The sequence below is a fragment of the Muntiacus reevesi genome, chromosome 2 (genome assembly GCF_963930625.1).
Source record: "Muntiacus reevesi chromosome 2, mMunRee1.1, whole genome shotgun sequence".
In the NCBI taxonomy this organism is placed as follows: Eukaryota; Metazoa; Chordata; class Mammalia; order Artiodactyla; family Cervidae; genus Muntiacus; species Muntiacus reevesi.
The window spans coordinates 227,301,053-227,328,728 of NC_089250.1; the positions used below are offsets into that span (position 1 = coordinate 227,301,053).

Here is a 27,676-nt window from a genome sequence, read left to right on the forward strand (position 1 = left end):
CCCGCCATACTCACCCATAGCCGGCCAGGAAGCCCAGGCTGGGTGGGCTGACCTTGTCACTGAAGATGACCATGGGCAGTAGGTTGCAGTTGGCCTGGCAGTCCTGCAGCTCAATGACCCACCACTCGAGGAAGCCAGCTGCCCCCGTGCCCACACGCTCCCTGCGCAGCTGGATACGCACGCCGAGGTAGTCAGCCTCCTCGTCTAGGTGGGAACCAGGAAGTGTCAGGGCCCCCAGCTGTCCAGGGCTGTGGCTGCAGCCAGCACCCCCACCCGAACCCCTACCCCGCTCACTGGGCTGCAGCTGCTTCACAGGGTTGGCTTCAGGCCCGTTGGGGGCACGGATGTACTTGGGGAAGAGGTGGGGGATGACCCTGTGGCGAGAAGTGGCGAGTCAAGCCTGGTCCAGCCCTCCTGTCCAGCCTTCCCTCCCATGCCAGGCCCCCCGCACACTCACACTGACTGGTCCGAGGTACCTTCCAGCAGGCTGGCCAGCTGCCGCCGGGCGGTGCTGTTGGGGGCCAGGTCCAGGGTGTGCTTCTCGTTGGTGTACTCCACGCTGCCGCCCTTGGCCAGGTCCCTATGGCAGCGGCACAGTGTGACCCGGTGGGGTGTGTGACCCCTTGGGGCTGCTCCCCGCCCAGGATGCACCTCTGGAAGTTCCAGGTGAAGCGCAGGGTGGGATGCCCCCGCAGGACGCACCTCTGGAAGTTCCAGGTGAAGCGCAGGGTGATGTCGGCTGTGCCGTTATACAGCTCCCGCTTCATCTGCGCCCGGCTTGGTGGGCTGATGCGCCAGAGCGCCCCAGAGCTGCCCTCGATGTGCACCGTGACGATATCCTCGGGGCTGTACTGGCTGATGAACTGCATGGCCAGCTGGGCACAGGGCGGCATCTCAGTGGGGAGCAGCCAGGCCCCCCTCCCATCCCAGGCAGACGCATGGGGGGCCACTCACCGGGTGGGGGTCAAACTGCTTGGACAGCTCCTCGTAGGTGTGGTGCGTGAAGGGCACAATGGATGGCTGCTGGGCACTCATGGTGAACAGGGGCTGGCGGTGGGGACACAGTGACCTGGCGCCCAGAGAGGCCCCCCAGCCCTGCCGCCAGCAGCCACGTGAAGCCGGGCCCCCTCATGATGCTCACCTCGTAGCCTCCCAGCTTGAGAGTGACGGTGACGTCGATGGGCTGGTTGACGACGCCGACCACAGAGCGCACCAGGGACATGAAGAGCAGCGGGAACCAGATGATGGCCACAAGGAACAGGATGATGAGGCCGCCCATGCCGTACTTGACAATCTTCTTCTTCTTCTGCCCCTTGGGCTGCGGGTATTTCTGGGGGTGGGGGGTAAACACAGGTCAACTACCTGGCCCCATGGCGGGCCGTGGCAGCAGGCATTGTGGTCTCAGGCTCCCCTGTGAGCCCACAAAGCCAAGCCTTGACTATACACTGAAACTGAAGCCATAGCGGTGAAGACAGCTGACCAGGGAGTAGGGCCTGAAGCCAGAACCAGACCGTCACCTTGAGGTCATGGGGAAGAAAAGCCTTTGCCACAGAGGGCGCTGGTCACCCACATGCTTGACAAAGATGAACTCATAGGAGACCTAAAGCAGTAGATGCCTTCAGGGCAAATCTATCTGATGAGGGTCTAGTATCTGAAATACATAAGGAACCCTCACAATGACAAAAAACCACCCAAGTAAGAACCAGGGAGAAACCTGGACAGACTGTCTCTCCAAAGACAATGATACATAGGTGACCAAGCACAGGGAAAGATGCTTGATGGGAAACAGAAGTCACCAGTTGAAACAGGAGCACAGTGAGACACCTCCCTACTCTGCCAGGACAGGTGAGGGTGTGGGGCAAGCCGGCTGGTGTCCCTGCCACGCCATAGCGACAGGGCCCGGAAGGGCGCCCCCAGAGACACAGGGTTCCACTCCTAAGTGCACACCCAGGAGATATGAAAGGCCGTGGAGGCGTTTTTTTTTAAGGACATACACAAGTCTTAACCACAATGAACTACTACTTAGCCATGAGAAACTGTGGTAGAGCTGCATGGATAAACTTGGACCACACTGCTGCGGGAAGCCAGTTGTGGAAGGCCACGTGTTGTGGTCCATGCAGCTGGCATGATAGGAACAGGCACACGCGTGTAGAGGGTGGATGGGGGCCAAGGGCCGGGGACCCACTGCTGGTGGGGCTGGGGTTTCTGGATGATGAATGTGGTCTTAACTGTGCAGATGCTTATGGAGATCTGAATATACTAGAAACCATCCACCCGGTGATGTGTGAATTTTATCAATAAAACCGATGAGAAAGCACAAAAGCCCAGTTAATAGGTCAGTGCTCACACCGTGACCCACGACAGTGAGCCAGGGCCCAGAGGCCAGGCCTTTCCTGCCCAGTGTTGGCTCCAGCCCCTCTGAGGTTGGGCCGCCCCTGAGGCAGCCTCAGTCACCGTCCCCTGGGAGGAGCCCTTTCTGGCCGCCAGGAGGATTTTAGGAGAGTGCTTTCTGGACTCATGCTGCGTGGCCGGTGAACCCCAGTGGGACCCCAGCGGGTGTGAGTGCCCAGTGCCCCCTGGAGCCCAGCACCTTCTCGGTCTCCCGGCTGCACTTGATGATGAAGATATTGGCATAGATGTCCTCCACGCACATCCAGTTGGACAGGGACAGCGTGGTGTCCGTCCACACCCAGTCCATCACCGCCCGCAGCTCCACCAGGAATGGCACCAGCCGGAACCTGCCAGAGGCAGGGGCATCATCAGGAGGGCCGGAGGGAGGACAGCCCTCCCCTGCCCAGCACCCCAGGCAGGCCACACTCACCCCTGGAAGAGGAAGAGGTTGAGGTGGTTGTACTTCTTGGTGAGAAAGTTGCCAAGGATGCGGGTGGGGTAGCCGCAGCGGATTTGGTAGGCGGACAAAGCGAAGTAGATGCATTTCACAAAGTACCACAGCTGGGCCACCGCGTTCTGGCTGAACATCCTGGACGGGACCGGGAGGCCAGGTCAGAGGTCGGGGTGCCCACCCCCCAACCCTGCCTCCACCAGGCACCACAAAGCCTGTGTCCGGGCGGGGCCTGAACCCTGGCACGCACCGCTCGGTGACGGCGGGCAGGATGAAGAACATCCAGAGGTGGACGGCCAGCACCAGGACCACCTGGAAGGCCAGCTTGCCCAGCACGGTCTTGCGCAGGTAGAGGGCGCGGTCGATGACCATGGTACTGAACTGGATCAGCAGCATGACCAGGAAAGCCTCGGGCACCTGGTCGTCTGACAGGGAGGATGTGATGTCCGTGGCTGCCGAGTGCTTCTGTGGCCGGGAGAGCAGAGGTCAGGGGTGCTGGGGAGGCCGCGGGGCCTGGGCTCACCAGGGCTGAGACCCAGCTCACCCCAAAGGCCCAGAATCCGAAAATGATGATGATGAAGTCGATGACGTCGGCCAGGAACATGAGCGCGTAGACGTCGGTAGCGGCCCGGTACTTCGTGTGCAGGATGTCCTGGAAGAAGCGCCGCACGGGCCAGTACATGCTCTGGGCCCTGCGGGCAGGTGGGCTCAGTCCAGGCCCTGCTCCTCCCTCCCACCCTCATCTGGGCGCTCCCAGCCGGGCACTCACAGGGACAGGCAGAAGCTCTGCAGCCGGACCCCCAGCACCCTCACTCTTTCCCGGGGGCGACTCCGCTTCTTCTCTCTCCGCAAGGCGGCTGCCCCCGCCGCCACCACCGCCACTGCTGCCGCCTCCTCCTCGCCTTCTGTGGGGGACAGCTGCCGCTGACAATGGAGCCCGCATGGCACAGGCTGACCCAGCTCAGACTCCTGACCATCCCGAGAAAGCCCAAAGGGGCTGCCAGTGCAGCCAGCCCACTTTGTACAGACCAAACGAGTGCAGGGACCTCCCCAAGGTCACCAGCAGAGGGTGTGAGCGGCTCCACCGGGTGGGCCCTCGTACCAATGGCCTGTCCTCTGGCTTCTGTGCTCTCCTTCCTCCTCCTCCGGAAACGGAGGCTGATGCGCCTCTTGTCGCCGGGCTCCAGGGGCCCACCCTTCGCTTCCGCCTGGCTGTTGTCCTCAGCAGGGGGCCTGGCTGCCCCTCCTGGCTCCTCTTGGGGTGTGGGCAGGTCTGGCTCCTCCTCAGCCCCCTTCTCCTTGGCACTGCCCCCGTCGTGCTCCTTGGACAGTGGGGGGTCCTCATGGTCCCAGAGGCCGTAGCACTGTGGAGGGAGGCAGGCTGGTGAGGCTGGCATGGCCATGCTGGGCTGAGTGAGATGGCCAGGCCTGCCTTGGGCCCCACTGTGTCCGGCCTGCTTCCTGAAATGGCTGTGCGTGTGCACGTGTGTGTGTGTGTGTGTGTTCTCATGTGTCGACCTATGTGTGCAGGTGTGTGTGTGAGCACTCACCAGCAGCTGTGCACGGTGGAAGAAGAGCGCCATGAGCTGCAGCAGGTCATACTTGACGTAGCTGTCGCTCTTCTCCAGGCCCAGGATGCGCGGCGGGAAGTAGGGCTTGTTCTCATAGCGCCGCAGCACTGCGTGGCTGTTCCAGGGGAAGAAGCCAAACTGGAACAGGTACTTGGCGACCACCGTGACCTGCAGGGGAGAGAGGTCAGTGTGGCGCCTGCACCCACCCGCACCAGCACCCCTCCAGCGACGCCCACCTCGGTGAAGACGATGGCCGTCATCCAGAAGCGCTTGCTGGGCCGCGGGATGGACAGCATGGCCCACAGGAAGACCAGCACGGGCAGCACGAGGGAGGTGGCTGAGGCAGTGACCATGTGGTTGAGGACGATGACGAAGTAGCACAGCAGCTCCGAGTGGGCAGCCACGCACTGGTACATGGCCTCCAGCAGCCGCAGCACCCGACCCCGCCCTGCCGCAAACTGCTCCGCCTCCTCCAGCTCCGGAATGTGCACGCACCTGCGGGGGACCAGGCTCAGGCCTGGTGCAGAGGCCTAGACGGCACCAGCACCTGCACAGGCTCGTAGCCTCGGGAGCCACCCGCTGTGCACCCCTCCCTGCTCACCTGTCCAGGAGCAGCTCGCTGGCCGTGCGCATTCGGCCGCGGCCGCTGGCGGGAAGCTCCCCAGAGCCGAGCAGAGAAGCCCCGGGCTCGGTGACCACCTCTTCGCTGCTGCTGCGGGTGTTGTAGCCGGTGCTCAGGGGGCTGCTGGTGTCCTCGGTCATGCTGCTCAGCGGCTCCTCCACCCCCAGCCCGCTGCGGGAGAGGGCAGCTCACAAGGCGGCCTGCGCTCTGCCGGGGCTCTGGGGCAGTCCTGGAGGGCCTCTGTCTCTGGTGGACAAGGGCCCAGCCGGCTACCGCCCCCTGTGCAGCAGCTCAGGCGATGGGGCTGGACAGTCCGCGTGAGGTGGGTCCCCGCTGTCCTGAGCCGCCCGACCCCGCTCCTACCTCGATGCTGTGCTCAGCGCATCACGGGCCGCCTCGGCTTCGCTGGCGTACAGCTGGTCCACCACGTCCCGACGCACCTCTCCGCCCTGCAGGGCAGCCAGGGGCTCAGGTCAACAGACTTGGCAAAGGGGGGGCGTGGCAGGTGTCTGTGCAGGGGCGGGGCATGTGGTTGTGGGCGGGGCATCGGTGTAGGGGCGGACCCAGGGGCGTGGCACGGCGGGGCCGGTGCAACCCGCTCACCCGGAGCAGCTCCTGAGTGAGCAGGTAGCGCTCAGCACGCAGTACGTCGCTCATGGCGCGATGGTGCCGCGTGAAGTCGTGCAACCAGCGCGTCAGCCCATCCACCAGCGCCTGGCCCAGCACCCACAGGAACTGCACAGCGCTCAGCACTCGCTGCATCACATGGCTGCGGCCTGCGGCGAGGGTGGGGCAGGAGGGCGTAAAGGAGCGGTCAGCGGGTAACCCCCGCTCCCTGACCCCAGGCTTTGGCGCCAACTCACCGGTCACCTCATCCTCCAAGCCCTCTGCCGGCCCTGCCTCCTGGCTTGGGTCGCCTCCTAGGCACAGGGGATCTGATCAGCGCTTTGCCTCCCCACCACCCCACAACCTGCCCACAGCCAGACTCACCTGTGCGCAGCTGCTCGGCCCGCTGCTGCCGCTGCTGCCGCAGCACCGTCTGCGCGTTGGTCACCCACGCCTGGTACGCCATCTGCAGGCAGGGCCCTGGGTTAGCACCACGCTGCTCCTGCCATGGGATCCCATTTACCCACCTCTGCCTCCCATTCAGGAGCAGCCTGGGGTCAGGAGGCCAGAGTGGGAGCCATCAGATCCCCAGAGGGCTGTGGTGGGAAGATGGGGCTGGTGCATGAGCCCACCCAGCACGTCCTGGCTACCACTCAGCGCCAGTCCCCATGCTAAGAACAGGAGCCCAAAGGTGGACAGGAAGGGCGTGTCTAGCAAACAGTGAGCCTTCTCAAGAGACCAGGGCCTAGGTGGTCAGTCAGGGCCCGGAGAGGTGGGCAGAGGGGCACACAGCTGCCCATGACCTGTACCCCTAGATCCTGCCTTCCCCCCATATGTGAGTGTAGGAGGTCTGAATGGGCTGGGTAGGTGCCCCAGGCCTAGGGAGTACCAGGCCCACATGGTCACCTGGAAGGCACTCTGTGATGATGGCCTGGGGTCCTCAGGCTGGGCTTCCTCCTCCTCCTCACTGTCCGACTCGAACAGGAAGTAGTCCCCAGAGTGGATAACTGTGGGCAAGGGGGGCACTGAGAGCCAGCCACGCTCCCTCCTCCCCCCAGACCCTCAACTTCATCTCCTTGGTTTGGGATGGATGCAGTAACAGTCTGGCTATTCTGGCCAGCTTGAGCCCCTCAGCAGCCCGGGACCCTGCGGCAAAGGCCCGCATGCCACCCTCCCGAGGGACAGCCATGGGCAAGAACCAGGGAGTGGCAGGCCGGGGGACAGCGGCACATGCACAGGACACAAGCAAGAGCAGGGGGACGAGACCAGACTGGACGAGATGAACACGAGCGGGCAGGACTGGGAAGGAGGGACACTGCCAGCCAGCAGCCAAGAATCAGACTTCTGAGGCCAAGAGTTAGCAAGCAGAAGACACACAGAGCCTGTTGTGAGGACGTGGCCCCTGATGACCCAGAGGCTCAGTGTGAAGCCTGAGAGCAGGGCTCCCGGGAGGTGCCGGCCAGGTCAGTGCAGGGCAAGAGGGAGGCCTGCCTAGTCACAGCGGCCCTGAGAGGGTGGTCAGGGAAGGCCGGGTGGGGGCAGTACCTGTGGCGTGGTCCAGCCAGGGCCGCCACCACTGCTGTCGTGGCGGGGAGGCGCCCCCTGGACTGCCGGGCCCTGTGGAAGGGCAGGGTGCGCATGAGCCAGTGGGGAGGGGCGCAGGCGGCCCCTCAGCGGACACAGACTCGGAGCCCTTAGGCAATGAAGGGGCTACATGAAGTGCCACGGGGGGTGGAGGACAGCCCACAAGTGCAGACAGATAGTCACAGTCCGGCCACATGGCCTGCAGGGACAGAGTGACCACATAGCACAGGGCGGATGGGCCAGAAGCCCCGTGGGACGCCACACAGCACGGACACGGCTCCAGCGGGCGTGGACACATGGGATGTGGGCACTGAGGCTCTGTCCACACTCACCTGGCTCTTGGCCGGGGTCTGGGGAGCCCTGAAGGCGGCCTCGGTTGGCCCGGCCCTGCCTGTGCTTCTCCTGCTTGGCCCGGATCCGCTCCATCCTGCAGAAGGGGAGGTGGCTCAGCACTGGGCAAGTCGGGAAAGCCCTGGCCTTGCCCACACGGCACCTACTGTCTTTTCAGCTGGGCCAGAGACTTCTCCTCCGCCCTGCGGTGGAGCTCGATGGTCTTGAGGTTGGCAGCATTGTAGAGGGCGAAGCCCCTGTAGGGCAGCAAGGCTGGGCATTAGCTACGGCCTGGCCCAGGGGGCTCAGTCCTACCCACCCACACCCACCTTGTCCTGCTGTGGGGAGAGGGAGACCCCCTTAGAACCTCCAGTATCACAGGGTAGGAAAGAAGGAACAGGAGCAGCCAAAGCACAGGGCTAGGGAGGAAGGCCTTCCAGTGGGGATGCGCCCTCAGTCCAGCCAACAACCAAGAGGGGGGCGAGACCACGCATCGCCAAGGTCCTGAGAAGGTCCCTGGGGGTCTGTCTCCTTGGTTCTCCCTCTAGGTGACAAGTCAAGTCACGGAGGGGCGGCACACCTGGAGGCCTGCAGGGCGGTGGCGCGGAGCTCGGCCTGAACGTGCAGGAAGTAGTAGCTGAGGAACACCCTGCGCTGCAGCAGCAGAAACAGGAAGCAGACGCTGTCCCACAGGACGCCCGCCTCCTCCACAGGCAGCAGGCAGTCCTGGTCGCGGCCCAGCATCTCCTTGGCTGCGGACGGATACGGTCCAGGTCAGGGTCCCGTAAGCCAGCTGTCACAGAGCACCCCCGGGCCCCGGCCGCCCGCTTCACCCACTCACGATCGTAGTAGCCCTTGACGGTGCATACGAGGCTGAAGAGCTGGATAACCCAGCAGAAGCTGCTCTGCATCTGCTCCACAAAGACGCAGGACAGGAGCTGCGGGCAGAGGAGTCAGTCTGGGTGTCAGGACGGGGCAGAGCCAGGGAGGTGGGGCGGGGCCAGGCGGGTGGGGCGGGGCGGGGCGGGGCCAGGCCAGGCTCACAGAGAGCATATTCTTGGAGACGATGACAGTGACGTTGTAAAGGATGAGGCAGTCCCACAGCACGAGGCGGGCACGCGTGTCCTTCTGCTGCAGGCTGGTGCCGAAGAGCAGCAAGTAGAAGCAGGCCAGTAGGTAGCCCAGCCCAAAGACGCTGATGCGCGTGGCCCCCGTGATGAACACCACCACCAGCACCAGCCAGAAGAGGTAGCGGAAGACGGCTACCTTCAGCATGTCGAGGTAGGACCTGCCGGGTGGACGTCACCGTGGACTCAGGTCACCACCACCTTCCCGGCAGCCCAGGACCACGGCCCCAGGAGTCCCAGCTTCTAAGACCCCCACCTGCAGTGGATGAAGTTGGGCACGGGGTTGGGCTCCCCCCGCAGCGGTTCCAGGCGGTCAGTATTGACACCGGCCATGTGTCGCCACTCCTCCGTGCGCTCGGCCGAGAACACCTGCCATTGCTGGGAGGCACAGAGCAGCAGGAGGAAGTCACCTGTGGGCAAATGGGAGGCCACTGTCATGCCTGGGAAGTGCAGTCCACTTCCTGCCAGCTCGGCCCTTATCCTGGGGTGATGGGGTGTGTGGGCAGCTGAGCAGAAAATCTATGCATATTTATGCATCTACACACCGTGTGGATATGCACGTGGGTGTTGGAGAACATGCCTGCATACATTTTCTGTGTGTACATGTAGATCTACATACACAAACCACACGCATCAGGAAATGAGGCCAACGTGAGCCTGACTGTATGCCATGTGGCATCAGTCTCCACACCCGTGTCCGCCTATGTCCACACCTGCATGCACACCTGTGCCCACACCAGTGAGCAGACATGTGTCTGTGTGGTGGAATGTGTACACGTGAGATGTGCCTGTGGGATGGGGTACATTCATGGAACACAGACCCCACAGGGAATGGCGGGACTGGACTGCCTGGTGAGGCCTGGGTGATGGGCCCCTTGCTGGCTGGAGAGGAGGGTCGGTGCACACCCGCTGCCCATCCCATGGGCATCTGCACAGTCTCAGCATGGCTGGCAGTGGCGTGTGTGCGTGAGGGGCTGGTGACTCACTGATGAGGTTGGTGGCATTGGGGGCACTGAAGAAGTCAGGCAGGTACAGCCACTTGATGAGCGCGGAGTTCATGGGGACGGCCCGGCTCCAGCGCCATGGGTAGTCTGTAGGCAGAGGGTGTGGTCACCCACTGTCCCAACCCACCTCCAACCCCAGTAACCCCAGGAGTCACTCATACACACTCTCTTGCACACAGGCCCAGGGAGCCCAGTTCTCATGGACTCCAGGCACCCTGGGTGGGTGGGGGAATGTGGGTGGGGCACAGGGGTTGAGGGGGGTGGGGCAGGCCCCTTGCATGTGGGCCATGGCCCAGGTAGACCCAAATGAGGCTTCACTGTGCCCTGTCAGAATGGCTAAAAGAAAACAGTGTGGATGCCCAGTACCAGAGCAGAGGGGAACTGGCAGGACCACCTGGGGTGATCACCCCAGAGAAACAGAAACCATGGCCCCACAGACACCTGCACACTGGCGAACGAGCAAACCTCTATAGCACCTCATCCCCGACATCTCACACCTGGAGACGGCCCGATGCCATCCAAGGGTGAAAGGTCAAGCCCACTCTGGCGCATCCAAAGCATGGAAAACTGCCTACTAGGGGTCGCAAGCCACGCAGTATCCAGCCCACAGCCCAGTGCACCTTGACCCTGAACAGTGTCTCATGAGAGAAGCCAGAGCCCGAGGTTAAACCATCCTACTCACATGCTGTTCTGGAAACAGCAAACCACAGGGACAAAGACCACGGTGGTCGCTGGAAGCAGGGTGGGGGGCTGATGGCAAGAGGAGGTGGGAGGCGGGGGCCTGGGGGGCATACAGAGCTCCTGCCCTGGTCAGCACCAAAGAGTGAATTTTACTACATTACAGGCTGCTGGGGGAGCCCAGGACAGAGCGCAGGCTGACAAGGGGTCTAACCTGACAAGGTGTGCATGACACAGCTTCGGGGAGGGTGGCGGGGGGAGAATGGAGCCACCCTGAGTAACTTCAGAAATGGTGTCTTAACTAAAGACTGTCCAGCGAGAGGGTACTGGAGCAGCGACACTCATAGCAACAACACAGCCAGGGCCCTTGTCTTGGTTTCTGAGTTTCACTCTCCAGTGAAAGGAACCAGGCTCCATGAGGCAGGGGCCACTTTCCTGGGGCGGGGGAGCAGGAGGTCTCTTGTGGTGGCAGCACCTTGTAGAACCAAGTGAGGACATGTCCCAGGGCCCCGCAGCTACTGTGTGAACTCAAAGCCCCAGTGACAGGCAGGAGCAGAAGCCCAGGAATGAAGGCCCAGAATCTGTTTGGACAGGGAAACAGCTGGACAGACCAGCAGAGTGAGAGGACAGCTCTCTTAGAGAAGATGCCAACTGAGCATCACAGGGGACAAAGAAAACCAGACACTCCTGTGGACGGATCCCCTGAGTGGGTGAGGGTTTACATGGAAGCGAGACCCTCGCCAGGTCCCAAGGTCTCTTCCACAACCACACACAGGACAGTGACAAGCAGTGTCAGGCCCGGTGGTGGAAGGCCACCACCTGCGATGGGATATACTGGCCCCAATGTGATGCCCTGAGACGGACTATTCACAGCTGCACGTTTCTTGCCAAAGACGCATAAACTGGTCTAATGAAAACCGTTACAGTGCGGCATGGAGAGTTTCTAGAGACAACTGCTTCGTGCTCCGGAAGCCTCAATGTGACAAGAGACAGAGAAGCCCAAGAAGACCGTGGGGCCAGTTCGAGGGGTCTGCTCAGGGGTCTAGGACAGAGAGTTGGGGGGAGGGGCCATCAGGGCTGGCCATGGCAGCCTGTGACTCTGCCCGGTGTTGGGGCCCTGCACCTGTTCTGGTTCTTAACTTGGGTCGCTGTGCCAGGTGGAGTCAGAGGCTGACGCTCACATCAGGGAAATTAAGTGAAGGATGTTTACAAACTCTGTTGTGCTTCTGCTGTTCTCTGTCAAAACTCACAGACTGTCAACCAAAAGGGGCATTTCACGGGCCAGGGATCTGCCTTCCACAGACACTGAGGGAGGAAGGGCCTGCCTGGGGGCTCCACGGGCACCGCTGAGATGCTCCAAATGTGAAAGGAAGCACAGGACATTACAAGGCATCCAGAGAAACCCCTGTACCTGTGGACCACAGGAAACAGCAGGAGGGAGAGAAGCTCCTCTCACAGAGAAGCCAACTAACAAGTGCGCCAGAAGTAACCGAAGTCGGAACTGACCTCCATTGTATGCAGGCCTGCCTGCAGCAGGGAGAGTCTGCAGGTGTGGACGTGCACACACAAGATCGAGCACCAGCCCCTCAGCATGCAGGGCTGATGGCTGCTCACTCCCCCCATTGTGGGCTGTTCCTGCCCACGTATTCACCAGTGTCTAAGCCTGGGGCATAGTCCACAATTCCAAGATCAGGGCTTTCTGCCAGCCTGTGGCCTGACTCCGGAAAGGTCATAACAGGAAGGCAATAGAAGGAGATGGCCATGTGCTCCTGTCAGGTCCTGCTCAGAGCCAGCAGCTACCAGGGACATGGCCTTGAGGATGCGGCCGCTGAGCTTGGATGGCACACCAGACCAAGGTGTCATCCAGGGATGGGCAGCCGTTCATGGTCACCACCCTGCGCATAGAGGCCTCCACCCTGGGCATACTGGACGTGAACTCCAGAAGCCCCTACTAGCCAAGAGGAGTGCAGAGCTGCTCCCTGGACTGTTTTCCAAACTCAACCTCTCTGATCATTTGAAACTTTTCAAAATAAAACGCTTGGCAAAAAGAAAATAATGATTCAGGGAGACCAATGAACGAAGGGCCAGCACTGCCCCCTAGAGCTGGAATGACTGCGGCCCACAGAGCCCATGGGGGTAGGGGGTGCAGGTGGAAGGCGCCTGACACCACACCAGGGGCCAGGGCACCCAGCGTGTGCCCGGCCGGCGGCCCGCTCACCGATGCACAGGGCTGGGGGGACGCCCAGGCACAGCAGGTACTGGTACAGCAGGAAGAGTGCCAGGAACAGGCAGTAATTGGGCCAGAGGCGGGTGATGGCCTCCCGGCGTCGGCGGGTAAGGATGGCCACCAGCCAGCAGCCGTGCAGGATGACCATGAAGTTCATGCGCTGCCCGATCACGTTCACGGCCGCCAGGAAGCAGACCTGGGGATGGCAGAGCGGAAAGGGGTGGCCAGGGTGAGGACACAGTGAGCCAGTGGCAGTGGGGGGGGGGGGGGTTCCTCCTGGCTCTGGCTCTGGGCAGCCTTGGGGGGCATAGGGTGTTGTGCCCAGGATGGGGGCAGCAGCCCAGGCCACTCTCCTGGAAAAACAGAGAGGCTAAACATGTCTCCATGCTGGGGAAATCGAGGTGGGGGTCCTGCAGCAGAGTTGAGCCCAAGCCCGAGCCCACCTCCAGCTGGGGCTCCCAGCCACCATGGTCTGTGCACCCCACTCCCCCAGCCCCTCAAGCCTTTGCTCAGCAAAGGCCCCACAGACGGTGGCAAGGACCCATGTGGCTGAGCCCCTACACAGGGAAGGGGCAAGGGTTGACCCCCGCCTCACCTCCAGCCCAAATTTGTAGAAGAAGAAATTCACGTAGTACTTGAGGCAGCTGGGCAGGTCACGGTCCAGCTGCTGGCGGGTGCCCTCGGCGCAGACGGCCTGGGCAGGCAGCGGGGCCAGCTGATGCCGGCGGCGGTGGTAGTCCTGGCTCCGGTACACCATGGCCTCGAACACCAGCAGCAGCAGGATCTGCAGGTGGTTCTGAGGGGCGAGGGCAGTCAGGCCTCACCCGCCCCGCAGTGCCCCTACCCGGCCCACCTGTCTGCTGCACTCACCTGGATGTAGCCCAGGTTGGGGAAGCCCTTCCGCACTCCAAACCAGTTGGCGGGGTCGACAGGCCCTCGGTACAGCAAGGACTGGCGGATCTCTGTCTTCTGCAGGTTCGTACTGTTGGGGAAGGGCTGGGAGAGGAGCGGCGGACACTGCATGCTGACCCCTGGGATGGACCCCTACCCAGGCCCTCTGCACCTGCCCCTCCACTGTGGCGCGTACCTCCGTGCAGTTGCTGGCGTACTCGTGGGGGTTGACCACCTTGAGCTGGTACAGCATCTTGCACACGATGATGATGCAGGTCCACACGGTGGCCAGGCACGAGGCCATGGGCCGGAAGCGTGGGTAGGGCAGGGCGAAGGCCCAGAGCACAACCAGCAGGAAGTTCAGCACTGACACCTATGGGTGTTGGTGACCGGATCAGCGCCCTCCTCACAGGCCCCTTGCCCCCCCCCCCCATATCACCCGGGGGGCCCATGCGGGTATGCGAGCATGTCCACACTCACCTCCTTCAGAGCCACCCACACAGTGTACAGGGCCACCAGCTTGAAGACATGCAGCTCCAGCAGGCGCCGCACCAGCACCTGCACGCGGGTGATGACGTCCGAGAAGCCGGTGGCCAGGTCCAGCAGGCGCTCAGCCACCAGGCCCCACTTGCTGGCTGGGGGGGTTGGAGGGATGGACAGTGAGGAGGAGGGGCCCAGGCCATCCTGTCCCGTGCAGATGGGGTTCCAGGGCTCAAGTTCGGACACCTTGAACTTACCTTCTGGGACCTGCGTGGCCTGGTGGGGGCTGGCTGTGCCCAGCCCCTCGTCCCTAGGCACCTCCTCCTCTTCCTCCTGCTGCAGCAGGGGGGTCCGGCTCACCGCGTCCTGCCTAGGACAGGGCCCCGGAGTGTCCTTCCCACCCGCGCTCCTGGGGTGGCCCTGTAGCCCCTTCCTCTCTTGCCTCCCCCACCCCAGCTCTGGGACCCCAGCTGTGGGTGCTGCAGCCACCAGGTGGGAGCATAGGGCCTGCTGACCTCCTGACCCCTGTGACCCCAGTGGGGCACCTAAAGGTGACGGCTGAGGCCCTACACCTATTCTGGGTCTCCTGCCTGATGCCACCAGCCTCTGCAGACCCCCAGCCCCAGGGGGCAGGCCTACCCAGGAACCCAGCGTGGGATGCAGGCACCGGGCAGCGGCCGGTGCTCAGGGTCGGTGAGCTGCATGAAGGGCCGGTGGAAGTAGTGCAGCTGCAGGATGCAGGCGAGCAGAAAGAAGCCGGGGACCAGGATGCTGGAGAAGAGCTCAGACACGCTGAACTGCTCCAGGCCCAGGTCCCCCAGCCTGGGTGGGGAGGCGAGGTAGGAGTCAGCACAGTTGCACGACCCCCATAGCGGCATCCCCCACCCCCCACCCCTGCCCAGCCCCGCCCCAGACTCACTGCTCATCGGTGAGGCCCGTCAGGTTGCGCCAGTAGGCCGGGAAGTCCTGGAACTGGAAGGTGTAGACGGCCACCAGCACCAGCATGGTGTAGGCCACTACCAGCCACCAGAACGCCTTGAGCAGCTTCCGCCACAGGCTGTAGTAGACCTGCCGGCCAACGGGCGCGGTGAGGCTGGCCGTGAGGCCCCAGCCCCCTGACTCCACGCCCCCCGATGCCCCCGCCCCCACCACTCTGCGCCCCGTGTCCCCACACCTGGAAGAGGATGAGACAGAGCAGGAAGAGCAACATGTAGACAATCTTGTAGACCACCAGGCGGCCAGCAAAGCTGACCACGATGAACATGCCTGCACACACGTAGATCCAGTACTTGGCGTAGATGCCCCTGACCAGCTCCCCCAGGCTCCGCAGCAGCATCTGCGTCCGTGTGGGCTCTGCAGTGGGTGGGGCACAGCGTCAGGACCAGGCAGGTGGGCAAGGAGCTCCCCCCCAGTCACCCAGCCTTCCCACCCACTCACCTGTGGCGGCCACGGTGACCTCCGTCAGCGCCACGGGGGCCCGCACCCTCCTCAGCAGCTTCTCCTTCACAAACTGGCGCAGCAGGAGCCAGAAGGTCAGGGTGCACAGCAGCTGGGGAGATGGGGGCAGCATCACTGAGGGGCCCAAGCAGGGGAGCCGGAGGCAAGACTGCAGCGGGAAGGTGTCCCCCCACCTGCCATCCTCCTCGCAGGCACGAGTTCACATACAAACGCACACACACTCCTACACGGTGGCTCCTACTCACACACGATCTTGTGTGCACACAGACCCACAGGTGAACACAGGCTCACATGTGTTTGCATGCCTGCATGCCCACAGACTCACATAGTGAGGTGTAGCCCACAGCCCTCCCACATGGCCAGCGGTGGCATGGATGTCCAGGTGCAGTGACCTGTCTCACAAGGGGACACCATGAGGGCACAGAAACTCACTGGGACCTGGGACCACATGCGGTGCTCACAGAGCCCGTCTCAGAACACAGGACGGTGCCCCCAGCAACATGAGGTTGTCACTCATTCACTCGACAAACCCCAACTGAGCAACTATGCTGGGCTTGGCCAGGGGGTCCTGCTGATGGCCAGACGCGGGCCCTGGGCTGCAGCATGCCCACCGCACTGGGAGCCAGGTGAGGGCCGGGAGGACTCACCATGGCGCCCAGGTCCAGGCAGGGGTAACGGGTGTGCTCCAGCCCCAGCTGGCGCAGGCTGACGGGGCCCAGGGCGGTGGGCAGCTCAGCCTGCAGGTCCATGGCCCACACGTAACGCAGGCAGCAGAGCGCCAGCCCATAGAGCAGAATGAAGGGCGAGCAGAGCATGGCCAGCTGGTGGCGGCTGCGCACCGTCCAGATGAGGCAGGCCCAGAGCAGCAGTACGAAGGTCAGCCAGCTGTGGTAGGTGATGCTCCACACCTGTGGGCCAGGGCGGAGCAGGGCTGCACGCATGCTCCCCAGGCTGACAGCGTGGGGGCCCCCGACAGGAAAGCAAACCCGCCCTGCTGGCCCACCCACCCACCACACAAATGTGCACACACACACAACCATGTGGCTGGTGGCTGGCCTGGACGGCTTGTGGCCCAGCAGGCAGGCCACAGTCCCACCCACTTCTGGCAACAAGGCATCAGGCCACCATCCTCTCCTGGAATGCCATGGGAGCCCGTGGGAAGGCCCAGCCCCAGCTGGTCCAGGCCAGTGCCCTTACCATCATGGCAATGAGGGCACACACGTAGCTCTGGTCCATGATGAGGTGACCCAGGCCGTGCAGCGGAGACGTCTCCTTTGGCTCAACCAACCGGGGGCATGCTAGGGTGAGGGCAGGGGTCACAGGTGAAGCAGGACCCCCGCTGGGGAGGCTCCAACATCATCAGACCAGAGCCCCTTACCCACACCTGACTCAGCCCCCAAGTGCAGACAGTGCTGGAGCCGCAGCCTGGGGTGGGGGCAGGGGGAGCCGTGCTCAGCAGTCTCACAGGGGCTCTGGGGGCATAAAAGGGCCCAGGCTCCTGTCTGACCCTGTTCCCAATGCATCATGGGACCCTGGCCCATCCTCGCCTCCCTCCTGGCCTTGGTTTTCAAGACTCTAGAGGGATGGGATGGACAAGATGGCCTCAGTCCCTCAAGCTCTATGAGTGCCCACATCCCCCAAGGCCAGCAGCTTCATCCCCTGCTTTGTAAAATGGAAATTGAGGCTTAGGGCAAAAGAAAAGAAAGAAAAAGCACCCAGGAAAAACACCCAGACCTGCCCTGGGGACACAGAGCCAGTCCAAGACAGAGCAGTGAATAACTCTGGGACTGAGAGGCAGGCAGACAGGCATGGGAGATCCCTGCAGGGTCTTGGGTCCGTGAGTGAATGAGTAAGTAAGTGAAAGTCGCTCAGCTGTGTCCGACTCTTTTTGACCCCATGGACTATACAGTCCATGGAATTCTCCAGGCCAGAATACTGGAGAGGGTAGCCTTTCCCTTCTCCAGGGGATCTTCCCACCCCAGGGATTGAACCCAGGTCTCCCGCATTGCAGGTGGATTCTTTACCAGCCAAGTCATGAAGGTCTGTGGGCAGTCCCAAAGAGGGGTGAAGCTAGAGAGGCTGACACGGAAAGGCCGCCAGGGGGCAGCACTGCATGGCTACATATACTTACAGGGCCGCTGCTGGACAGCGCTGTGGCCAGTGAGGTCGTGTACGATGCAGTTGTCCTCGGGGTCTGGTGTTGTGGGAGCGGGCATTGTGTGCTGTAGACAAGCCAAACCCATGAGCCAAGTCCGTGGGCAGGGGGGTGCTGGCCCCACCTCTCAGTCCCGACCCCTCACCTGGGCTGCCCCTTCCTCCTTGATGGCCACAACCCTGGCCTGACCCTGGGGCCACAGGTCCACCTCGGTCAACTCCACCTCCCGTGCGTCATCGTCTCCGGCCGCCTCCTTCCTCTGTGGAGACCAGAGGTGAGGCTCAGCCCCCTCGCCCTGGCTCGAGGGGGTGGGGGATGCAGGGCACTGTCCTGGGTGCTCACCTGGTCCGCAGGCTGGCGGGCGTGGAGCTTCAGGAGCGAGGTCACCGTGTAGCAGAGCAGCAGCAGGATGCCGGGGCTCACATACACGGGCCAGTCATGGTCGGCATTGATGACCAGCACATTGGGGCTGGAGCAGTTGGTGGGGGCCACGAAGTCCTTGAGACCAAACACCCTGTCCAGAGAAGGCGTGTCAGTGACTGTGGCGAGGGGTTCACGGGTGCCAGATGGGCAGGGCTAGGGCAAGGGTAGGGTGGTACCTGGGGCGAGCCCTCACCTGGCCCAGATGCTGGCAGGTGGGAGAGTGGTCTGGGCGAGAGGCGTCTGGTAGCAATAGAGGCAGATGAGATGGCCGGTGCCAAAGCAGCCCACCATGACGCAGAGTGTGTTGAAGCCCAAGGGGCTGATGGGAAAGTGACAGGCCCACCAGGTGCCAATGGCCAGGAAGAGCAGGAAGTAGACACTGGAGAAGGCTGAGGGGTGGGCAATGCCTGCGGGCCAGGCAAGGGCACACAGGGTCACTCCTGGTGGGGGTGGCTTGACCACCATCTCGCCGGCCAGTGGGGAGCTTGGCTGCTGAGACCCCTCCTAGTGTGGTGGTCAGAGGTGGGGTCCCAGTCCCCTGCCCACTGGGTACCTGCCAGTGCAAGCAGCACGATGGCCAGCGTCCGCCCAGCTGCCACGAGCAGCCAGTGCGCTGTGATCCGGAACCGGGCAGCCAGCCGAGATCTCCGCGTAGGGGACAGTGCAGGGGCTTCCTGCAGCTCCCCCAGGGAGCCAGCGTCTGCTTCCTCACTGTCATCATCCTGCCAAGGTCATGGGACGAGCAAAGGTCAGGTACGTGGTGGGGAAGAGGGGAGGGGGAGGAGGGAGGGAGGAGCCCATCCCGTGGCCATCTCCCTGGCCCCCCTCCACACCCACTGCTGGCCCTCTGAAGTCACAGGGCCGCCAGCCTGTGTCCAGCAGTGCTGCCCTCCATGCCTGGTCTGCCCACCACCTTCCCACGGCCTCGCAGCTCTGGAGGCCTTCCTGGAGGTGGCCCATTGCGGCAGTGACACATTCCTGCCAAGGCCTGGCACTCAGATGACCCAGGTGCCCCTCAGGTGCATCTTCCTTATCTCCCACCTGTGCCAGGGGCCCCGAGGACAGCCCAGCCCACCGGCTCGTGCATCCGTGCCCTATGCCCCTGGCCTGAGAGCGCCCCAGTGGGGACACATGGCAGGGCCATAGGTGCCCCTCACTCTACAATCACAGAGCAGCTCCACACCCTACTCCTGGCCCACAGCACTTTCCTTATAAGAACAGCAATGGAGGCTTGGGGGTGGGGGGACTCAGGTCATACTGCCAGGGGAGACCACGCCCAGGGGACAGTCTACCCTCATTCTGTTGCCTGTGGGCATTCTCTGCCCTCATTTTGCAGAGTGAGGTGGGCCTCCTGGGTGGCCCTGGCCAGCCCTTCCGGCCTCACCTGTCCGCAGGCACGGAGACCCACCAGGGCCTGTCTCCTTGGCCCTGCCTCAAGGTTTCCCAGAACAGACTGTTTCCTGGAATCAGGGAGCCAGGAGGAGGCAGAAAGAACAGCCTCTGTGTTGGAAGCCCAGGCCCTGGGTCCCTACCTGTGACATGGGCGCTGGCCTGTGCCTCACCTGCCCTGGCCAAGGCGACCCTTGGCGTCCAGGCTGAGAGCATGGGGGAGCCAGGAGCCCTGGTCACACCCCAGCTCCACATCTCCCAGCTGGGCAGCCTCGGTAAGCCCCCTAACCTCTCTGAATCCATCTTCTGCCTGTCAAACATAGGTGGAGAGCTGGGCAGGCCCCAGGGAGTGCTGCTGGGCCGTGTCTGTTAGTGCGGAGAGGACAGGCCAGGGCAGGAGGCCCAGCCTTGTGGTCAGAGCAGTACCCAGGGTCCCCCTGTTATGTCCTGGAACGAGGGTGCAGGGTCAGCCCTGGAAGGCACTGTAGCCAGGCCTGAGCTCACTCCACCCACAGCCTGGCCCCAGCCCTGGGAAAGCTGCCGTGGAAAATGAATGCTTCTGGGTGTGGGAAGAACAGAAGCAGCTGCTGGGCAAAAGGACAGGTGCTGGGGGCCGCTAGCAGCATCCAGCCTGCCTCGGCCAGTCCCCCAGGCCGCACCCCTCACCACAGCCCATCTGAAACGCAGGACAGGCATGGATACATGTTTGCCAAGTTGGGATGGGCGCATGTACGTGGATGCATGCGCTATGGCCCTGCCAGGTGGTGTCGTCCACAAGGGGCGCTGTGCCTGCTTCTGCCTCAGACCTTAAACGCTGGGTGCCTGTGATGCCTTGCTCTGAGGTTCGAGGGGTGATGGGCAGCGTGGAGTGGGGGGCTGGCCCCTCCCTCTGCCCCAGGCATGGGGAACCAGCCAGCCCCTTCCCGGCGGAGCTGTTCCTGGAAGCCCTGGCTCTGCTAACGAGGAAACCAGAGGCTGCTCTGGCCCCTGTGCCCGCCAGTGCCACAAGCCATAGGGATGGAGGGAGCTGGCCAGTCAGGGGGCTGCCCCAGCCCCTACTCGACCCCCACAAGTACCTGGAAGAGCCGCTTGACCTCCAGGCCGCATCTCCTCTGTGAAATAGGGGTGCCAGCCTTGCCCCCCAGGACTCAGGGGATGGACAGTCAGTTGCAGGCTGAGCCCCAGCCCACAATGGGAAGCACCCCGTCTCTGGGGACAGAGGCCCGCATTTTCACAAGCATCAGCAACCTGACCAGAGGACACTGGGGCTAAGGGTGTGAGCCTGTGTCCCCCACTGCCTCCTGGGCAGGGACCCTATATCACAGACCTGACCCAGCCCTGGAAACCAGGTCCTACTGGACAGAGGCTGAGGCCAAGTGTGGGACCCAAATGGGGCTCAAGACTTCAGCCCTCATGCAGGAACAGGAGAGCTAAGCCTTCAACCAGAGGACACGGAGGGAAGACCCAGGGTGGGACCCAAAGGACTCTGATGCAGGGCCCTGCTCTAGGTCTCCACCTAAACAGCCTCTGCCCCATCCACAAGCCCACCGATGCCCTCGCTGTGGGTGGGGTTCCTCAAAGATCCGTCTGTCAGTCCATCCATCAGTCCCCAGGTGCTCCTTGACAGCCAGCACACACGGCCTCGCAGCACCACTGATTCCCTGTGGCCTGCAGGCTCGAAGACCCTCCACAGGAGCAGCTCTTGGGGCAGATGCTGCCTGCAGCCCCCGCACGTGCTGGGACCATGCGCTGCGATGCCAGTGCCCCTTGAGACACGCACTTAACCTCTCCGCTGGTGTCATGTCTCTCCACAGTGGGCACATACAGGCTTTTACAACTAAAATGTCCAAGTTTGTTTAAGAAAAGAAAAGAAAGAAAGAGGACGTACAATGGTCCTCAAATGGCTGGAACCCGGGGTGCCCCACAGCCCTCACCGGCTCCTGGACGTGCTGGCTGCGCCGGGCTGTCCTCGTGAGGCGCCTGCAGACCCCAAGGCACAGGGAGGAGACCACGAGGATGCCCAGGTCAGGGGCCACCAGGCGGATGGCATTGGGAATGTCCTTCAGGTCCAGCCTGTGGAGGGCAGGGAGAGCCCATGGTGGGCTTAGGGGGGCTGGGGCTGGTGGGGGCATCCCAGGAGCTGGAGACCCGCACCTCAGGCCCAGGAAATTCCTGAGGGAGACTGAGGACTCTCACCTCGTGACCCCAATATGCCGGGAGATGGCGTCCCAGGTGATGGTGTCCCAGGGGCTGCCTGCAGAGAGACGTGGGGGATTCAGGTCAGGCAGGTGGGAGTCAAGAAACCCCCTCCTTGTGGCCAAGAGGCCCTCCATCCCTCAAGCCACAGGTCCCCAGGTATTCAGGGATGCTCGAGAATGCTGCCTATACTGGTGGGGAAACTGAGGCCCAGCCAGGGAAAGTCTGATAGGTCAGAGGCCTGTTAGTTCTGCCTGGCAGAATGGGGCTCACAGCACAGCTGGGAGCTGTGTGTCTGTGGTGGGCTCTTAGGTCTGCTGGCCAAAGCCGACCGCTCCTTGGGAGGCAGGGGGGCCCACATGGGAAGCCTGGTCTCAGAGCTACCAGGACCAGAGGGCCCTCAAGGCACCTGACTTCCAGTCTCTAAGCTGTGGGAGACACATGATCTTCACAGAATGAAAATGGGGAGCTGGGTGGGATATCCTGCCCGCCACAATCCAGGTGGGACATGGAGGTGGGAAACCCCTCTCTGAGCAGTGGGGATTGGAGCCCAGGGCTCCTTCATCTGCACACTGGGGTGCTGGAGTCAGTGGAGGTGGAAGGGCTGGGTGCCAGTTGGAGAAGAATCTCCACAGGGTGAAAGGGTACAGGACGGTGGGCAGGCAGCTCACCAGGTCTGCTGGCACCCCTGTCCCCCCAGCCTAGCCTCTATGCCTCCAAAGGCTCAGGAGGAAGATGTGAGCAGGTGGGGCCTGAGAAGACCAGGGCTGTTCGGTGAGCCAGACACCAGGCTCAGTTCAGTGCTGCCAGTGCTCAGCCCAGCCCCTGTCGCTGGGACAGTTAACCTGGGCCCATTTGCACTGGATATAGACAATGGATAGACACTCAGAGGTAGAAAAAGCCTGGGTGAGGCAGGGTGGCCCTGAGGCTGGCTGACCTTTCCAAAGAGTGTGAGGCTCCCCAACCCTGCCCAGGCTCTCTGGTGGCTCAGGGAGACCACTGGTTCTCCCCAAGGCCTGCTGCCCTCAAGCATCCCCCCAGTCCCCCTAGTGACTCACAGCTTGGTGAGTCCAGGAAAAGCTGGTCCAGGCGGGGCACAGTATGCAGGCATATCTGGAAGGTAAGGTGGGCTGCCAAGAAGAGGAGGCTGAAGCCCAGCAGGGCTCGGAGGAGGCGGCCAGTGTGACCTGCAGGCAGAGTGGGCAGGGGTAAGGCCAGCACACAGCTGGGTCTGCGGGGGTATGGGGAGGGGGAGACCAGTCAAGGCCAGTCAGCCCTGGCTGTCAGCCCTGAGCCAGGCTGTATCCACTAGCCTATCATGGACCCAGGGTCTGTCAGCAGAGAACTCAGGCAGCACACCCCTCCTATACCATCCCACTGACCGCTCACAGCTGCCTCATGGTCCCGGACTATGATGACCTCACTTTACAAAGAAATGGGCACAGAGAGATGAAGTCACTTGCCCATAGTCATACAACAAGGAATCAGGGGAGTACAGCACACCCAGCCTGCCAGTGTTTGAGTCTCGCCCCCTACTTGGGGCATGGGGCATGGGGGGTAGAGCCAGCTCAAGAAGGAAAGGCCCCCTCAGGCTGGGGGCCACCTTCAGGTCTGGTCACAGATCCAGCAAACATTTGTGTTGCTACTTGGCCCTGGCAGCATGGTAATGTGTCATCCCCAATGTGGGCTGAAAGCATGCACCATGCAGGGAAGACCCTGCCCAACACTCAACCACATGGCTTATCAAACCTACCCACAGAACAAAGCCTCAGATTCCTAGAGGCGACTGTACCCCAGGAATTCACATGATGGATGGAGGGACAGATGGAGGGATGGATGATGGCTGGATGGAGGGGAAGATACACTGGATGGATGAGAGGATTTATCGCAGGAATGGATGGGAGATGGATAGATGGATGAATGAATAGATTAGAGAAGGGATGGATGGCGGAAGGTCAATGAGAAGACAGAGGATGGGAAGTTGGATAAATGGATGGGCAGCTGTGATTATGGACAGATGAATGGATTGGATGGATGAGAAGACGGATGGATGGGTAAATGAGGAACTGATGGGAGGATGGAGAGATGGATGAATGGGAAGAAGGATGGTGGGAACGATGGATGGATAGATAGGAGGACAGAGAGATTAATGGATGGGGATGGATGGATGGATGGATAGAAGAATAGAGAGGTGGTTGAATGGATGGAAGGATGGATCAACAGGTGGAGGATGGATATACAAGTGAATGGGTGGGTGGGAGGATGGGTGGATAAATGGAATGATGGATGGAGGATGAGAGGGTAGTGGGATGGCTGACAGCAGTGTTGGGTGAGGCCAGGGGGCAGCTCTAACTTCAGAGGGTGGAGGGCAGCCAGGCTGGTATGGGGCTCCTGAGAGGGTGGGGCGGTATGTGGGGGTTCTGGGCCACCCACTGCAGTAGCTGGAAGCCCTGCCTGCCTCTCCCCTCGATATGGGGTCACTCATTTGGTCATGTGAGGCCTGCAGGGCACAGGGAGAGTGGTGGAAGGATGGAGCCCTGCCTCTGTGGGCAGGCAACCCCCACCTCTGTTGTGCAGGGGAGGGGGTCACACAGAAGCGTTTCCTCCTGAAGGAGCCAGGGCTCCGCTCAGGCCAGAATCTCTGGAGAAGCAGGAAATGGGGCTGGGAGGCTGGGGCTTCTGGCGTGGAGGAGAGGGAACTTGTTGGGGTGCAGAGAGCATCTGACCAGAGTGGGCAGTGGGGCTCAAGCCCCGAACTTTCCTGATCTAACCACTCAGTCTCCAAATACTCCAAGACAGCCCCACTCCCACGACCCTGTTCTGGGGCAGCCTGGGACCCCTGTGGTTGTGGTGCCCACCCGGGTCCAGTTCTGACACCACGATGAGCTACTGGTCAACCTCACCCTCCCAACATGAACTGGGTGAAGGGTGCCAAGGGAAGAGGAGTCCCCTACTCGTCCAAGGCCCTGTCACAGGGAGGATGGTCTGGAGGTGGGGGGCAGAGAGGGACCGGGTCGGGGAGGTCAGAGCCTGAGCTCGAGGCCCTGGGAATCTGCTCTGCCATGTCTAGCACGTTGTCTGCCCAAAGGCAGGAGGGCACAGCTCTCGGGAGGATGACAGAGCCTCTCATTCCCTCGTCCAATGAGCACAGGGTCCTCCCAGCGCACCATTCTGTGACATGAATGAGGCCTGCCTGCCAGGCCCTCCTGTCCATGGCCCCCAAATCAGAGCAGAGCTCAGGACTCCAGGGCAGTCACCCTCTCCGGACAGCAGCTTCAGGGCCAGGTGTTACTCTAAGGCAGGGGTTGGCTCCTCAAGTCCCTGTTAATCAGGGCACGGGAGCTGACCCTCGGGACTCCCTGAAACTTCTGCTGCGGCTGTGCCCTGCTGGGGCACGTGGCCCATGGTGCTGGCAACGTGACTGAGGAGGAGCTGGAACTTTCCTGAGGATGCACTGAACTGGGCACCTCTCTGCCCAGCACAGGGAGCTGGTGTTAAGCTGACACCCACATGAGGATAGAGCCAGGAATCAGCACCCACAGGGGACCCAGGCAGCCTCAGATCTTCCACCCAGAGCCGGCGCCAAGGCCCAGCTGCAACACTACCGTGACCCTGTGGCCAGGCGCTCAGGCATGGACGGGCCTCACATTTTCCTCTCTCCCACCCGGAAAAACCCAGCAGCCTCTCTGACCCTGAAGGGCCTCTGAGGCCGGACAGATGGACAGAGGAAGGTCAGGCAGGCACGTCTTCCCAGCACCCTGACCCTTCCCCACTCTGGACTCCTGCCCTGGCTGAGAGCCTGTGCTTCTCCTAGTGCCAATTAGAAGAAAGTGTTCCCCATCACTGCAGGGCATGAAATATGATGGAACAAACAGCTCAGAGCCGAGACCCTGGGAACAGGGTCCACAGAGGAGGGGAGGGCCTGGACTGCCGGCAGTCTCCCCAGGCTGGCCTGAGCTGGGGATTGGGGAAGGGCTGGGACAGCCAGCCGTGGAGGGGTGTGGCCTGGGGCCCCCCGTGGCTCCCAGTCCTACACCTGTGTGGGGCCCCTCCCTAAATTCTCCCTGCACTCCACAGTCAGGCCGCCCCACCCCCACCCCCCATACCAGCGCCCATGGGAGCAGAGAGCTTGACCTGGGGGTTCCCACCAGACACCACAGGCTGGGAAGGGGGACCTGTGACAGGACCTGTGGGAGGCAGGATGACACCCCTCCAGGAGAATCCACACCCCAATCCTGGGACCCTGTGAACATTTCCTGATGCAGCAAAGGGGAACCAGGAGTGCCAAGCAGCTAATCTTAAACAGGGGCTGCTCCTGGCCACCCCCACCCAGGGCAGGCCCAGTTTCACTCCAGGGTCCCAACCATGGAGAGGGGGCAGGAGGGCCCAGAGTGACCGGGGGTAATGATCAACTGTCCATTGCTAACCTGGATGATGGGGAAGGGGCACCAAGCTGAGGAGCTGGAAACAGGAACCAGATTCTCCCCAGATCCCCCAGGAGGGACCAGCCCGGCATTCACCCCAAGAAGCCTATGCTGGACTCTGACCCCAGACTGGGAGCAGGGACCTGCGGGTGGCTGCTTGGTGTGAGGTGGTCTCTGCAGCCACAGGACACACCTGAGGTCCCAGGCAGCCAGCCTGCTGCCAGCACCTCCCAGGAGCAGCAGGCGTGGGCCTGGTTCCCTATAGCAGTCTTGGCAATCCCCTGGCCCACCAGGCTATTCTTCCATAACCTCTGTCAGGAATGGGGTGGGGGTCACACCACTGACAACCTGCTCCCTGGGAACCCTCTTTTAAGCCTGGGCCTCTCTATTCACTCTGGGAAACCTAAGGGCCTCCCTGCCCACAGGGCACAGAGCCATCTGCTGCACATGTCCTTACTGAAAAGCCAGGACAAAAGCTGACCCAGAAGTACCCAGAGAGCAGCCGGTGGGACCCCGGCCTGAAGGGGCTCCTCAACCACGTGCCCGCGCTGTCAGCCTGCAGGTCTGTGACCCCCTTCACAGGGACCTGTCCTGCTCCACAGGACAGGGGCCAGGGTGCCCTCCTACTCGGGGATCCTCTCCGCCTTCAGCTCCTCTCAGACAAGCCAGTTCTCTGGGCCCCACCGTGCAGACTGCCCTGGGGGCAAAGGCACCCTGACAGGTTTTCCCACCCATCTTGTCCACCTAGTGGACTCAAAGGTCACCCTCCAGGAGCTCAGAACTAGGTGGGCACCACCGGGCCCCCAGCTACCCTGACAACAAGGTGGTCAGAGCAAAGCCACTGCCCCATAGACCTCCAAGCACACATGGATGGAGCCTGAGTCCACAGTGGGGCAGGGGTGCTGGTAAGGTGGCTGGACTTAAGGGTTGGCCAGAGCCGCTCTGGGCAGACGGGCTGCAAGGTCAGTGCTGGGACCGGGTAGGGGTCAGAGGAGGGACCTGGCAGGAAGGTGGCTCAACCCATGGCCGGGGGAACATGGCATGGGCCCTGCAACAGGAGATCAGAACAGAGATCTGAAACAGCCAAGGGTCCACCATGAAAAATGAACCTGGCACCACTCATCCTTCACCAGTGGCTCTTCAACCACAGAGAACATAACCCCTGCCCGGTTCAGCCACGGCCCCAACTCTCCCCTGCCCCGGGCATCTGGAGAAAGAGCTCTGAGACCCCAGAATCCACACCCCACCCCCACCGAGCCCTGCCCACCCTTACCTCGGATGCTGTGCTGGGAGGGGCCCGGGAACCAGGGCAGCAGCAGCAGGAACAGCAGGTAGACCAGGGAGAGCGCGTTGACCCGGAACAGGCAGGCTGCAGAGGAGACGGGACAGTCATCAGGGCCACTCGGCGAGCTAAGACAGCCAGCCCCACACCCTGGCCACTACGCCGAGCCTCCCCGCCACGGGAGTGGCGCTTATCACCTCAGGAGGCTGCCCACCTCCCTCCATGCGTGAGCAACCGTGCTCAGTGCAGGATGGGTCACCTGCCCCGGGAGCCCCGAGTCTGACCTACGACGGGCTCTGTTTGCACCAAGCAGGGGGCTCTCGTGCTGCACGTGTCACAGGACTCGCCCTGCAGAGCCGCCCCCCCACACCCCCCTCCCCCCTGCCC

At 62.4% G+C, this 27,676-nt stretch overlaps 1 protein-coding gene across 2 annotated transcripts in view; it reads right to left on the bottom strand.

Annotated features, from left to right (window-relative positions):
- The window catches only part of PIEZO1 (piezo type mechanosensitive ion channel component 1 (Er blood group)), a 56,271-nt gene that overhangs the window by 480 nt on the left and 28,115 nt on the right, over window positions 1–27,676 (bottom strand). Inside the window, exons 2-50 of one of the 2 annotated variants that reach the window (XM_065925182.1) lie at window positions 27,281–27,376; window positions 22,642–22,770; window positions 21,584–21,641; window positions 21,322–21,460; window positions 18,552–18,720; window positions 18,192–18,405; window positions 17,918–18,089; window positions 17,721–17,834; window positions 17,552–17,642; window positions 16,618–16,718; window positions 16,068–16,328; window positions 15,400–15,511; window positions 15,137–15,315; window positions 14,882–15,030; window positions 14,602–14,784; window positions 14,220–14,332; window positions 13,963–14,117; window positions 13,679–13,855; window positions 13,462–13,587; window positions 13,187–13,387; window positions 12,583–12,787; window positions 9,669–9,773; window positions 8,939–9,092; window positions 8,600–8,843; window positions 8,397–8,493; window positions 8,136–8,307; window positions 7,723–7,812; window positions 7,558–7,652; window positions 7,187–7,258; window positions 6,548–6,648; window positions 6,026–6,107; window positions 5,899–5,955; window positions 5,639–5,811; window positions 5,399–5,484; window positions 5,015–5,206; window positions 4,650–4,908; window positions 4,393–4,581; window positions 3,945–4,206; window positions 3,612–3,747; window positions 3,387–3,534; window positions 3,093–3,307; window positions 2,822–2,980; window positions 2,591–2,738; window positions 1,142–1,330; window positions 955–1,047; window positions 703–875; window positions 458–580; window positions 295–374; window positions 15–204 (exon numbers count right to left, since the gene is read on the bottom strand). In XM_065925182.1, coding sequence (XP_065781254.1) covers window positions 15–204; window positions 295–374; window positions 458–580; window positions 703–875; window positions 955–1,047; window positions 1,142–1,330; window positions 2,591–2,738; window positions 2,822–2,980; window positions 3,093–3,307; window positions 3,387–3,534; window positions 3,612–3,747; window positions 3,945–4,206; window positions 4,393–4,581; window positions 4,650–4,908; window positions 5,015–5,206; window positions 5,399–5,484; window positions 5,639–5,811; window positions 5,899–5,955; window positions 6,026–6,107; window positions 6,548–6,648; window positions 7,187–7,258; window positions 7,558–7,652; window positions 7,723–7,812; window positions 8,136–8,307; window positions 8,397–8,493; window positions 8,600–8,843; window positions 8,939–9,092; window positions 9,669–9,773; window positions 12,583–12,787; window positions 13,187–13,387; window positions 13,462–13,587; window positions 13,679–13,855; window positions 13,963–14,117; window positions 14,220–14,332; window positions 14,602–14,784; window positions 14,882–15,030; window positions 15,137–15,315; window positions 15,400–15,511; window positions 16,068–16,328; window positions 16,618–16,718; window positions 17,552–17,642; window positions 17,721–17,834; window positions 17,918–18,089; window positions 18,192–18,405; window positions 18,552–18,720; window positions 21,322–21,460; window positions 21,584–21,641; window positions 22,642–22,770; window positions 27,281–27,376 — 7,228 coding nt within the window. The remainder of the gene's footprint in view (window positions 1–14; window positions 205–294; window positions 375–457; window positions 581–702; window positions 876–954; window positions 1,048–1,141; window positions 1,331–2,590; window positions 2,739–2,821; window positions 2,981–3,092; window positions 3,308–3,386; window positions 3,535–3,611; window positions 3,748–3,944; window positions 4,207–4,392; window positions 4,582–4,649; window positions 4,909–5,014; window positions 5,207–5,398; window positions 5,485–5,638; window positions 5,812–5,898; window positions 5,956–6,025; window positions 6,108–6,547; window positions 6,649–7,186; window positions 7,259–7,557; window positions 7,653–7,722; window positions 7,813–8,135; window positions 8,308–8,396; window positions 8,494–8,599; window positions 8,844–8,938; window positions 9,093–9,668; window positions 9,774–12,582; window positions 12,788–13,186; window positions 13,388–13,461; window positions 13,588–13,678; window positions 13,856–13,962; window positions 14,118–14,219; window positions 14,333–14,601; window positions 14,785–14,881; window positions 15,031–15,136; window positions 15,316–15,399; window positions 15,512–16,067; window positions 16,329–16,617; window positions 16,719–17,551; window positions 17,643–17,720; window positions 17,835–17,917; window positions 18,090–18,191; window positions 18,406–18,551; window positions 18,721–21,321; window positions 21,461–21,583; window positions 21,642–22,641; window positions 22,771–27,280; window positions 27,377–27,676) is intronic. The other variant, XM_065925184.1, reaches the window with a different exon arrangement.